General features: G+C 40.1%; 1 protein-coding gene across 2 annotated transcripts; it reads right to left on the bottom strand.

The window, feature by feature from the left end:
• Positions 1–291: 291 nt before the first annotated feature.
• On the bottom strand, positions 292–14,138 carry sona (SON DNA and RNA binding protein a). 2 transcript variants are annotated; one of them, XM_085384118.1, is made up of 10 exons: positions 13,981–14,138; positions 11,701–11,796; positions 9,583–9,790; positions 8,314–8,387; positions 6,392–8,203; positions 5,809–6,196; positions 5,131–5,654; positions 4,465–4,952; positions 3,915–4,006; positions 292–1,881 (listed from the first exon to the last, which is right to left on the bottom strand). In XM_085384118.1, exons 2-9 carry the CDS (start codon positions 11,726–11,728, stop codon positions 3,932–3,934), a joined length of 3,597 nt encoding a protein of 1,198 aa, XP_085240244.1. In that variant the 5' UTR covers positions 11,729–11,796; positions 13,981–14,138; the 3' UTR covers positions 292–1,881; positions 3,915–3,931. The 2 variants fall into 2 exon arrangements, with proteins under 2 accessions (XP_085240244.1, XP_085240245.1); XM_085384119.1 differs by lacking the exon at positions 13,981–14,138 and adding an exon at positions 13,763–13,904.
• Positions 14,139–14,210: the final 72 nt, after the last annotated feature.

The following is a 14,210-nucleotide window of genomic DNA, read 5'->3' as shown; positions in this document are numbered from 1 at the left end:
ACTTATCATTGAGGTTTTTAATAATCATCGACACATTTATGTACAAAGCAAGCGATGTAATATTCAAATGACCAAAAAAGAAAAAAAAAAAAAATCCTAAAATGCATCACCTTGTTTTTTTCTTTCATTAAAATAGCTACCTCAGGGATCAAGTCAACCGAATAAGTCTTGTTAAAACTTTCAGATTCCCTCCAACAGTTAAACAGCCCTGGGCATGGGAGGAAGACAAAGCCAGATGGATTTAGGAATATTCCTCCCTCTAATGAAAACAAATGAATTATGAGTGCAAGATTTTTGTAAAACCAGCAAAAAAAAAAAAGAAGAAGAAGAAGAAGAAGAAGAAGCTCGTCCCTGTCAGTTTTCCCAAGAGCACCAAGTTTGTCTTTGTTCTTCAGTTAGGGACAAATTAATTCTATGAAACATGTTTTCCCGGCCCACATAATACAGGATAATGTAATAGCATTTACATGGAAAGCAAATATTAAATGTGATGAAATTAAATCAAAAGGGTTTGTTGGGCGTTTCATGTTTGCACGATACACTTTTCTTGATATCAATTCACTTGTATTTGCCACCTGAGTACAAGACGTGTACATTTCAAGCAGCTACAGTTCTTTCTTCAAAACAAGCATATTGAGAGAAATAACCTGATTGTCAAATACACAAAAACAGAGCATCGTCAACTCATTCTACAGTATTAACCATGCGCTAACCCCAGCTCAGTACAATACAACCATACCTTTCTTGGTACTCACATGCCATGTCTGCCTCTTAAAAAAAAGGCCCATAAACACAAACAACTGACATTTAAATGTGTAAACTAAAAACCTGATAAACCTGTACTGATGAACTCTATGAATATGCACCCCTCTTTTTTCTCATCAGGAAACCTTCTCAACCGTTTCTGCCTGTGATCTAAATATAGGATATTCACCACTTGTCTTAAGTACCTCTAAGACAACCCATCAATCTCGACTGCTTGTCATGCCTGACAAATGGCACTTGTTGCCATACTGATGGAAAAATAAACTCCCCTTTCAAAATTTGAAGCAAAACATGTTCCTAAGTTCAAAACATCCCAACAAAGCCCAAATGAAAGACCAGGACAGAATCAAAGATCAGCTTGGTGCTATAAAAACAGGGGGGAGGGGGAGAACACCCAGGGCAGTACAAACTGAATTAGTCATGTTTAGTGAAATGAAATTCTTTTTTTCATTGCCACAATTCAAGCACTCTTTTTTTTTTTGGCAACCTATATATTCAAATGACTCTTTCCTTCAAAAGAACCTGTGGTTACTCACACACCCTGGAGATCCAAGCTTATTAAAACACGTGAGGATCTACTATCTCTACCTTAATATGCATTATTTATTTATAAAATCAGGGACTAGAGATAACCGAGGGAAAAATACAGCAGAACAAGGAAACAGTCTCCACTGAACACAATTCTTAAGAAAGCATGAAGGTAAAACAAATGTAGAGAAATTTGGAGGCAGTTTACAAAAACACTTGCGCCACTAGTTTGGTTTGTTTCCTCTTCAGTCTTTACAACAGTGACTGCTTGCATAAGCAGAAACACTGAGGTGTTGGTGGTGTAAGTCACTATGTACAAACACACACGCACACACACACAGTACAGTCGTCCAACTGTTGCACGCCCCAGAGTCCCCAGTTTTCTCAGTGGCATCACAGGTGGAAGTCTGGTTGTATCTCACTCCTACAAACCGGGGAGCAGAGTGGGCAGTGGCCAGTACTCCTATGTTGTGTATGACAACTACAGTGCTCCTCCACTCAACCAAGTCATCTGTCTAACAGAGAGAAAAGTCCTTTTGGGGGGGAAAAGACAAAAAATGTTTTCCTTCAGTCCTTCGAGGGAAGAGGCTGTATAGAGACAAAGACAGAGGAAAATATAAATGTATGGTATTTTGTCTAGTTTGAATAATCGACAAAAATCACAAAACTGATTAAATGATCACCATCTATGCACAAAAACAGGGCTGTAATGTGCATTTATTTTTTCTGAATTATTTGGTTTGGTATAGCTGTTCTCAGGTCCGTATACCCTGTGAGCTTAAACTATAATAGCTCTACTGATGTTGACGTGCTTGTGTTCTAAATTAGTACTAATATTAGAGGGGGGCGCTCCACTCAAGGCGTTTTGGCAGTGCACAAGTTGTTGTCCACCAGCTATAGACTAAAAGCTGCATGCCTTTCCAGGCTAATGTATGACCTAGTGCCTAAATATTTGCATGAACAAAAATAACATATTTAGAGGTCTCCGTTGCTATGGGGAACACAAATGGTGTCATTTACAAGAACAAAAGTAAAATTTATATTTTCAACTGTCAGATGAGCAGCTATAATAGTAAATGTGCAATTTTAAAGCTGAAATTGCACAGTTGGCTTTAGTGATTTAGTAATGTAGTTACCGTAAAACAAAGAACTTGTGAACTCTTTGGAATTGCCAAGATTTTAAAGTGATTACTTGTAAATGAGGCCTGACTTCATCACAATTATGGACAAACAATCAGCCCACACTAATCACAGCAAACAGTCAAATAAAAACCAGACACATTATTCATTATCACTTTTAAAATGTTTATAATTTCAAAGAGTTTACAAGTCATTCCTTAGAAAATAATGAATGCTACACCTTTCTGAATGTACAACACGGACACTTCACATTTGATGGGCTATAACTTTGTGTCATTCAATTATATAAAAATTAAATTTAAAAAGTTTATTTGATGGAGCCTAATGACTAAGCTGCTGAAAGGTGTTGCAGCACATAGCAGAATGAGGAACCTACAGGAGAATAATGTATAATTTATGAAATTAATATAAAGACTAGGGCTGCCACGATTACTATCAAAATCGTCGAAGACTAATTTAATAGTCGACGTGTCGTTGGAAGCTTTGTAAGATCCCAAAAGACGCAGGAATAAGTAGTAGGATTTAAGAGTGTAATAACGGACTGAAACAGAAGATGGCAGCATTGCATGTACAAGGACGCCAGCTGCCATTAAACGCTGAAGAAGAAGAAACTGTGTCCCAGAATTCATAGCGCGGCCCATCGCAGCCCTGCTCAGTTTCCAACAATGGCGGCAGCTAGTTAGTTTTAATATTACTCTTATTATTCTTTCTGGGTCACAAAATAAATGTTTAACATATTTTCAGACGAGAATGTAGCTGTGTAAACTTCAAACATCTGCTCAGTTTATCAGACACCACATATTTTCAAAAGCGCTCCGTTTTCGGAGACGTCTGTTACCCACTAGCTCATTAGCTAGCCGAGGTTCAAGGCTCACTAGAGCCGGTGAGAACACCGGACTTCCGGCAAATCGTTTTCAAACCCACCGCCGTCTTTCACTACTCAGGTTAAACATATATAAGTCACTTAGATAACTTAAAAATGTTATTGTTTGGCTTTTTTCAGTATTTTATTTGTCCCTGAGTAAATCTGAGGCTGAGATTAAAGTTATAGTTTTTACACAGCTGAATAAACGTCAAGCAGACAACTGATTACGGTATCAGAAGTGTGAGACGCTCGAGAATATACTCCAGTGTCCTGTTATATTTTAGATAGCAAGGAGCAGACGGCTGAGTTTATTAAACTCCACCGAAACAATCTGCAAACTTCATTAAAATTTAATAAACTATCATCCTGTCTTTATTTTTAGTTAGCACATACCTTAAACACTTAAAACTGTAAGCTAATGATTGTTATATAAGAGCAGATGCATGCTGGTGCAATAAGCTGTACGTTTTACATTCAATGGATGCATGATCTGATTAGTCGACTAATCGCAAAAATAATCGGTGACTAGTCGACTATCAAAATAATCGTTTGTGGCAGCCCTAATAAAGACGAAGGTACAGACTAATATAGAAATGAAATAAAGACAGACATTTACCTTGAGGGTTGGGGTGTTTAGCTTTCATCATCTGAGACATGTGGTTTAGCAGTGGCCATCTCCTCCTTGCTATTTGCTATCATCTTACACTTCTACAAAAAAAAAAAAAAAAAAAAAACATCAGGTAAAGAATGGTCCATACTTTACATATATGAACCATTACAGAAATGTTATGGGGTTCAAAAGTAGAAAACACAAGCAAAAGAAATTCCATTGTGTTCTTTGCATGGTGACAAACAACTTCACCTCAATATAACTGAACCCTGAAAAACATTATGTCACTATGTCAAATATTTAATATTCTAACTGCTTTCAATTTGCACTTACTGTGATTTGTTTTAGATGGCTATATCCAACACATTATTCTTTCAATAGACATAAACCTACTCAAATAAAAAGATAAATGTACTAAAGCCTTGAACGATTTAAAAAAATTAATAAATAAAAACAAAAACAAAAAAAAAACACTGCACTACAATATTTTCTGTTCCACATGATTTCAGAAAAACAGCAACGTCAATCAAAATCTGAAGCAAAACCACACGTTTACCTCAGTAAGCTCTTTGATGGTATGTATGTTAGCCTGTTGAGTGACTTTCCTCTTGGCTTCCTCGATGTGGTCCAGGTTAAGAGATGGTGTTGGTGGGACAAGGCACGGGGGAGGCTTGTTAGTTATTGTAGGAAGTGGAGCAAGGGGAGGCATGGCCGCCAGGGCACCCATGTTGGTCAAGGCAGCGGTCATAGTAGCTGCTGTCATACTTGCCACAGCAGCACTCATAGTGATGTTTGACATGCTGGGTATTCCCGGAATATTTGGTAACCCCATTGGACCAATGTTGGGCATATTCGGCATGTTTGGCATTCCCATGCCCATTGGAAGGGGCAAAGGTAAAGGTAAGGAGATGGGGGAAGGAGATGGAGTAGGCAGAGGGAGCTGAAGGATGGCTTTTGGTCGAAGACTCTCAGGAATTGGAACCCCGGCCTTGGCACACATGGCAGCAGCATTAGCCTTGGCTATCTCGAGCAACTGATCCTTATCTGAGGAAAGGAGGGTAAAAGATTGACAGAATGAGGGGAAACACATTAGGGCAAAGGAAGCTTAGATAAAGCAAATGGAATTAAGAAACAAAACCTCTTGCATATGTGGAGCACAAAAAGAAAAATCACGTAAACACGTTGCATAAATGTTTAGAAATATGACATCAAAATGTCTTACCCAGATCAGTCAGCCGTGGAGGAGTCTTGCTGGTGCTGCGTCGTGTCCGGGAACCTGAGCGACGTTGTTTGCGGAGGATGAGAACTGGAGAGTGGCTAGGTTCCCTCTTCCACCTGTCTCGTCTGTCAAAGGATCGACTGCGAAATACTGGGCGCCTCCCTCGACCCCTCGACCTTGACCTGCGTCTACGATCCGGTGAACGAGATCTGGATCGCCTGCTTCTATCTCCTGATCTGGACCTTTTTCTGCGGCCAGTGGAGCGACTCTTAGAGCGCTTACTCCTTTCTGTGGACTTCCTCCTTCCTCTGGGATTTGGTGAGTGTGAACGAGATCGCCTCCTGCGGGTTGCAGAACGGGACTTGGACCGGCGCGTTTTGGTTCGTGACTTGGACCGTGAGCGCTTGCGTCGCGTGGCAGACCGTGACCTTGATCTCCGACGACGTGCAGGGCTCCGAGATTTAGACCGCCGCTTCTTCCTCTCTGATGGAGAAACAGATTCTCTTTTCTTCACTGGAGACTTGGACCTAAGGGAAGGTAAATGATAAGACTGATAACCGTACACTGTACTCACATTTAATATCTGTACACAGTCCAACAGTTTAACAACTACAGAACAAGCAAGAGGGAGAGATTTCTCTCGTTTACTATTTTGGTATCATGTAATACCACAAAACAAACCTGGACAGTTTTCTTCTGGATGTAGACTTTGATGCTGAACGCCGAGGTGATGAAGTTGAACGAGAAAGTTTTCTGTGCTCCGCAGGTGAGGGAGATGGGGAAAGCTGCTTTTTCTGTACTTCTGGAGATGCTGAACGTGAGGAGCTTCTCTGGCTTTTGGATCCCGTTTTAACTGGAGATTCCACTTCCTCATCTGAGCCTTCCGAACAATCTGACCCATCCGTGCCAGTGCCAGGCTCTTGAGAAACAGACCTGGACCTGGAAACATCTCCCCCTTTTTGAGGAGAATCTGAACTTGTCTGATTAACAAGTTCATCCTGCAACTTTTCTGAAGAATTCCCAATTTCAGAGCTGGAAGATGTTGCTGGGAGTACTGGCTTCCAAGCACCTGCAACGTCAATGACATATCATATGAAGATATGCACATTTGCATAAACTAAACCAATCAATCAATTAAATGATTGATTACTTGAATCTAATGGGCAATACATGAATTGGGACACTTATATGAAGATAAAAACATCTGGAGAAAAACATTGGTTTCAATGGCTTACTTAAATATTTTGAAGGGAAAAGGTCTCACCTTCTGTAGCTGCAAGTCCTCCATTTTCCCCAGCAACCTTAAGCAAGGGGGGCTTCTTCTGTTTAACTGGGGAAGGAGATGTGGATCTGGCTGGAGATGAGCTGTCAGAAAGCCCACCACTTGACTCAGACCTAGACCTGCAGTCGGCAGACTCAGATTTAGACTTTGATCTTCTTCCACTCTTCCTCGGAGTTTTGGACCTCCTTTTGCTAGGCGGTGGTGAATGTGACTTTAACCGGTGTCTTCGAGTCAATGAGCGAGACCTAGACCGTCTACTAGACCGTGGTGGTGAACGGTTTCTCTTAGCAGGGGAACGAGAGCGCCTTCTGACTGGAGATCGGGATTTAGACCGCCGTCTGGAGGGAGGGGTCCTGGATTTTGTTCGTTTGCGGGGACTCCTGGATCTGGAGCGACGACTGCGCTTAAGCACTACAATAGAACGTGACCGAGTTCGTCTGCTCCTGCGGACCGACCGAGATCTTGAACGACGGGATCTGGGGAGTGGTGATCGCTTGCGCCGAGACAAGGATCGACTCCTGGAGCGTCTCCCTCCAGTACGTCTTGCTGGTGATCGTGATCTGGAGCGGCCAAAGGGACGTCTGGATCTAGAGTGGGAGCGGCGTGGTCTAGTGATTGAACGTGACAGCGAACGTCTGCCAACTCCACCCCCACGGCGAGGTGAGCGGGTCCTGGAGTGCCGCGTGCCTCCACGGGAACGAGACTTTGACCTTCGACTTCTCCTCGGAGACCGAGATAGAGATGGTGACCTCCGCCTGTCACGTTTAGGGGACCGTGATATCTTTCTTTTTGGAGACGGAGAAGGATGACGACGCTTTGGGGAAACAGATAGGGAACTCCTCCGCCGTTTCGGAGACCTGGACTTCCTTGGAGACTTTGACACTTTCTTTTTAGGGGTGACAGAGTGAGAAGTAGATCGGGACCGACGGCTTACTCTTTTCGGAGACTTGCGGGGGGGAGACAGTGACTTCGTCTGGGATTTAGGGGTCTCGGAGCGGGACCGAGAACGGGCGTGCTTTATAGGAGTTGCAGATCGTTTTCCCTTTGAGGTTGACCTGGAATGGGTTCTTGACCGTTCTTTCACTAATGATGTTGTCTGAGACTCCTGCCTGCTGGGACTACGTGATGGTGACCGACTTGGGCCTGACTCACTCTTCTTTATTTCTACGGTTCTGGAAGGTGAAGGAGAATTACGCAATTCATCCTCCGTGACTTTCGCCCCTTGAATTGAATTTGTCTGATCTTTCAGTACTGGGTCATCTCTTTGAGCAGCACCTTCCTGTTTTGGGATTATGTCAGGCAATTCCTGGGCATGGCTGAATGTACCATCTCCCTGACTGCACTCTGTTTTAACTGTTGCCATCTGGACTGCCTCTTCCTGGTCTACAGGGGGTGATCTCATAGGCTTCTCCTCCAATTCATTAATGTTACTGTCCTGCGCCTCAGTTGTGGGCACATCGATATCTGATGTCTCTTCTTTTTTGACTCCAAGCAATTCAGATTTCTGCTCAATGATGGGAAGGGGTTTCTCCTCCCCTCGTTTGCCTTTTGGAACCAGTCTGGATACTGGTTCTTTGAGGTCAGATGCCACAGCTGGAGAGTATTTACCACCACCAGATGCTTTGCCTCCTTCACCTTCAGAGTCTGAACCTGAGGCAGAGCTGCTTTCAGAAGGGGAGCGAGATGGGGATTTCCTTTCCTGCTTTTCATCTTTCTTTCTCTTTTTTTTCTTCTTTTTAGCTGCATGCCTTTTTTGTTTTTTGGATTTTGTCTCTCCCTCTGTATCAATACGATCTGAAGAAAATCACAATTTAGAAAGAAAAAGAAGACAAAAAAAAAAGTTGACATTACACCATTGCTTTTTAAGCAATTATCAATTATAGCCATGTCTGACTTTCTCCTACCTGTAATTGGATCCTTTTTGCTTTCTTCCTTGATTCCTTGGTCTCCAACTCCTGCAGCTGCTGCCAGTCTGGCACTAAAAATACAACAAAAACTAAGTTAAAGAGATTTTTCTTTGTTAATCTGCTAAAAAAAAAAATTAACACACTTGAAACAAAAAAATTCAGCTAATCTATCAAAAAAGGTTCACAGACAGTGAAAATTTATTGAAATAGCACACTGGGTTGATTCAGAATTCATTAAGTCTTTAGTCAAAGGCAAAACCTGCTACTTTTATGCGCAGATGTATAGATCTGTTAACTGGCTTTGAAGTGGAGGTCAGCCTAATTGCAACCATGGGCTCATTTAGACAAAATTGATTTGTCATGAGTGTTTTAAAAGAGATGCAGACAGTCATGCAATTTCAATTGAATGAATGGTACCAACAAAAGAAAGATACAACATGTAGACATAGACCTTTAGGAAATTCAGATAATGTGCACGTGTCTGTTCTGCACCACGGTTTAGAGAGGACACAGATCATTGGTTGTTGAGGTAGCTGATTAAATGTTGTGATTCCTCTCAAACTGCTCATCAAAAGAGAACAGATCCATCAAAAATCTTTACAATTCGTGCAGTCTGTGCCCAACAAAAAAGGCACCTTGTGACTTTTCTTAGAAAAGCTTCCCATTTAATATAGGCCTTTTTTAAAACAACTTCAACTTTTATATTATTTTAGTGGTTTACAATTTCAGTTATTTCTACTTACATTAAAAAGAAAAAAGAAAAATGCAACGTCTATGTGTTGTTTTAGTCAGATTACATTTGTCTACAATTGTGACTTACATAATGAACAATCACATCTTCATTTCATTTATTTATTTCACACTTGGTACAACAGATCAAACAAACAAACCACACTTTCTATCAATAAAGCACTACAACCATGTGTGAAAAGGAGCAGGAAGAAGAAAATATTCTTATTAAAATTTAAGATTGCAAATAATTTCCAATGGTTTGAATACAGGATTTTCCTTGGTCAAATGTAGGCCTTCAAGGCACAAGAGTAAGCATGAATCAGTCCATGTACAGTAACGGCAAAGAGTCAACTACAGAAATCTAAGCACTTCTGAATAACAAAACTGATTATTTTGTTTTGGAAAATGAAACTTTTATTAATCAATTGCTTTTGTATGCAAGAAAAAAAATCCTAAATATTAAGTAATGTACAATTTTTACTGTGCCAACTTATCAAGTCTCACATTTAGTTTAGAATTTTAAATTTTTCCAACCTGGCTCTGGTGGTCCTGACAGGTCTCGGTGGAGGTGGAGGCTCAACATCAGACTCTGCACCAGATTCTGAACTACTCTCCTTCTCGCCCTTCCTCCGCCTCTTCTTCTTCTTGCTCTTGTGTTTTCTGTGTTTCTTGTTTTTCTTGTGGGAAGGCTCAAGCTCTTCCTTGGCATTCATGTCATCTTTCTCAGGTGCCTCCCCCTCACCTGCACAGGGAATCCAATATTTCAAATTACACAAGTCTTTGACAAACAGAAAATGAAAAATCTACAGCAAGCAGATACCATTTAGTTCTGTACGGTTCATCTAGTTTATAGTGTAATGTTGTGAGCAAGCTGTTATGAGATAGTTTACAGATATTGGTTAGCACCAGCATTAGGGTTGGGTCATATCATACCGTTCACGGTAATACCGGTATAATGTCGGGCAACGATAATAAAATGAAATATTGCAATAGAATATGGGTAAAACTTACTGACAATACCCAGAGAACCATGTTGGGTAATTTACCACTTTTCATGTATAGTTGTTTTGTTTTTTTTGTAAGGCAAGAGCACCCAGTAGGAAGAGTGATGGCCACACACTCTGTGAATTCACTCAACAATTACCTGCGTAATTCGAACACTTTTGTAACAAAACATCACACAGACTTTGTGCTCCAAACTGGACTTTGTGTCCACGGAGCTGGTATCTTGAATATCCTGTTCAATATCAAATCCAACACTGGGTGAAAACAGTTCAAGAGAAAACTAGAACCATCTAGAGAGAGGGATAACTGTAACCAACTCTGTACATGGTTCTGGGGAATGCCAGATGGTGTTCAAGAGCGCTGGTCAAACATAATGAAGCATGAGATATTCTGAATGTTCAGTCTGTTTTGATAACCTTATTCAGCCAGTTTCAAGCATCTAGTAGATGGGATGAGCAGCTGATCAATGATACTGACAGAACAGCAGGCAGCAAAACCTGTGCCCAAACAACTACATCATTCCCAACAGGCTTTAAGGTTGTGTTTCCCATACACTTGGAATACAAGGATTGACATCTCATTCACAATTTAGTTTTCACTGGCAATCACAGCCCACCCAAACAACTATCAAATTACAGTGCATACCTAGATAGTAGCTTTACCTGTTTGAGAGAATACTAGATCTAATTATTGGTAATTATTTTACCCAAGATGAAAAAACGACTTTTTGGCAGCTGCAGTGGCGTTTGGTTCTACATTTTCCTGTTTGTACAATGTAAACACATTTTTACTAATCAGATGCCTGCTTATTGTTTATTAGTGATAGGTAAACAGCTCTGATCAATACTACCACCACCTGGCACTAATAGGACATTACATCTTACACAGCATTGCAAAAGAACAATATTTTCAGACGGAACAGTCATGTAAACCATTACTTTTTTTTTTGTATTTTAATAATTTAATCACTATTGTAACTGTAACTTCGGTCATTGCTGTGCTTTTTTTTGGAAGTCGAATTTCCCAGAGGAACCCACCCGAGGGATTAATAAAGTTCTATCTTATCTTATCTATTCAAATATTCAACAATGATCGTATTTGTGTCCATGCCTAATAACAAGCAGTGTTTCCAGTGAGTCACTCTCGTTCTGAACAGATCATTATTTGTTGGGAAAATAACTAATTAACTGTAAACAGACTAATTAATCATTTAGTTATCTTCATGTCAATGGGCTTGCTATGTGCAAAGGGAAGTAAAGAGCTTTACACAAAGAGAGGAGCATATGGTGAAACAGAAAAACACAAGGTGAAACGAAGACCAGAGGAGAGAAACTAGCACAAATACTGTGGTTTATCCATCCCAAAAATGAATACTAAAAGGCATCCGCAATCATGCAGTGAGACCAGTTCAGCATGGAGCTTTACAGAAATTAAAAGCAACTTGATATTTTTTTGTACATTTATTTTAAATCTCACATAAATTAGAGATAACAATAAATATAAGTTATATTTTATTCATTTCACATAAATTTACTGAGGCACATACGTACACTTTAACACTGAAATCTGTGGGGCAAAAACAAACTTAAACAAAATGAGTCAAATCTGAACAGATTCGGACCTCTTTGGGGCTTGTGCATCGCTTACCTGAGGGGATGTCCACTGCACACTCCATTATGCTGTTATGCTGATCTTGTAAAAGATTATTTCAATGTCACTGTTGTGCTGTTCCCTCTCTCAACTCTAGGGAGAGAAAAAGGTAATTTAACTTGAGCAACAAACGGATGCCATACCAACAGAAGTATAGATTCACCATACTTTAGTATACATTTTGGTAACGCTACTGAAACTGCTAATATTTCCTCAAACTACATGTAAGGATGAAAACTTTCTACTGATTTGGAGCAAAACAGTAATCATTGGTTGTTATGAGTCAACCACTGTTGATGACTAAATACCATTTAAGTGGTATTCACGTATCTAATAAAAAAAACAGCCCGATCTAATTGGTTTTAAATGTCGTGGGAGAAATATTCTTAATGCCTAACATGAGTCTGAAGAAAAATTTGTTTTACTACACTTGTGTTTTATTTGCCCCTGCAATTATCCAAAGGTACAAAAACTGCCCCCAAAGTAATCAGTAGGGCTGTGATTAAAGCTGCTCTGTTTTTCTAAAACAAAAGAAAGAAAAAAAAAAGACAGTGTACTCTACCCAGTCCCCATGGCAAGCCAACTTAATGCTCCCTCACAAATAATATAGCCATGGTGCGATTAATACTGATTTTGATTTTACCAAAACAAATGAATTATTTGAGAATAGCCTTCTACTAGGAAACTAAGGTAGCTCATCTATGAAAAAGGATATAAACCAGTACATCAAAATCAGACAATATTCTGAAAGAAAAACAGAATAGCTTGGCCTATATTTAATCACAAGTTTTACTGTGAAACAACAACAGACCATCAAACGGCCATCTTCCTACATTTCTCTAATTTTTAAAAAGACTGACGTTTAACACTTAAGTCCCTTGTCTTGAGCAGCAACTTCCATATTAAAACTGGTATATTTCTGGAAAATTATCAATTAACACTCTTCAAGATTACTCTGGAAATAAACAATGAAGTATCAACCAGAAAAATCAACATAGATAACACAGATTTAGCAGATGAGTATCCTTTAATATTTACATGTCCAAAGAACAAAACATCGCTCTTTTATTCCGCTACTGAAGAAAGTAGTTTTCTAGCACTTCCAGTAATATGTCTACTATAAGCCAATATCATAACCCATTTAGCACATAATAACCAGAATCAGGTAGTTTACCCTTGCCGTCTACCACACAAAGGTGAATCTGAAATGTGAAGGCAAACATATTTCAAAAGTATTCAACAGTGTAACTTAGCCACGTAGTTTTAAGCAATAATGCTTCGTTAGCCAAAATCTAAGATCAACGGACATCTTAAGTAACATCTAAAAAACGATTCTATAAATCTTTTACAATCAGGTCCCAATTGCTTATTTGAGGATTTTAATTCGGTTTTTTCTTTCCATTAAACTCTGCACATTACTCACGGACGAAGTGGTTTTGTAACGCTAAAGCTTTAACAAAGCCATCAGTAGTCCTTGCCAGCATGGATACATAACCTGCGAAAAGGACCAATGCTCACAAACATTATTAATAACGCCAATTTCGGGACGTAAAGGCTTCACTTAAGGATAAATTCAGAACTGGTTACTTCAACGAAAACAAAGACGATACTACGCTAAGATGCACACGGTGTTAAATAGCTAACACGTTTAGTGGACATTACGTTTCTCTATTAAAGCTAAGGCTAACGCCAGAGAACACATTATTTTTGGATTCAGTTACCTTGAGCTAGTTTAGCTGGCCTTTCAGCAACAGATATATTATAATACAGTTTTGATTAACTGCGAAATACAACCCTCCTGTACTCGCAGACCAAAAGCTAAATTTTTTTTTTTTTTTACCAAAAGCTAAATGAATGGCGAAAACAAGGGACACAAAGTTTCAAACTGCGACAGTTCGTTAACACGTTAGATAAGCCGCTGTCGGGCCTGCGCTGCTAAAGCTAACGTTCATTCACAGATGACTGCAGCTGGTTGCTGCTAGTTAACGTTAGCTTACTTTTAAAGAACAATAATTCCGATGTTTGTCAAACTATTATTCCCTTTAACCTAAACGCTTACCAGCTAGGCAACACGAAAGCAGTAAAAGACAACTATACTGCCTGCACACCTCGGCCTCAATGTCGGCTCATTGCCCGCTTGCTCTCCAGCGAGGACATTACCGCTAGCCATAGCATGCTCGTTAGCTTAGTTTGCTAATCACTTGGCTGCTACTTCTTTCAACAAAACAGATTAGTTCGTTCGTTCATCATACAGCCCTTTCAGTGACGCAAACTTACTGTGTTAATGTTGGATGGCTGCGCTTCCCGCGTAGAGGATGCCAAATGAATGCAAATTGCCCGAAGCTAAGAAGTCACTGAATATGCTAACCGTAGTCGTTAGCCAACTAGATGCCCCGCCATGATGGGGAAGGTATCCCAACATGCCATGCTCCGCGGGTTTGAATGGCGGCGTCACTGTCTCCTAGGCAACTCCAAGCGCAGCCAAATGCATTAAAACTTGACATGTT

The sequence above is a fragment of the Rhamphochromis longiceps genome, linkage group LG16, assembly GCF_057381845.1.
Source record: "Rhamphochromis longiceps isolate RC_006_pf linkage group LG16, R_longiceps_female_GT1.1, whole genome shotgun sequence".
NCBI classification, from domain to species: domain Eukaryota; kingdom Metazoa; phylum Chordata; class Actinopteri; order Cichliformes; family Cichlidae; genus Rhamphochromis; species Rhamphochromis longiceps.
The sequence above is the reverse complement of the archived record's forward strand: the minus strand, read 5'-3'. Positions and strand labels throughout refer to the sequence as shown.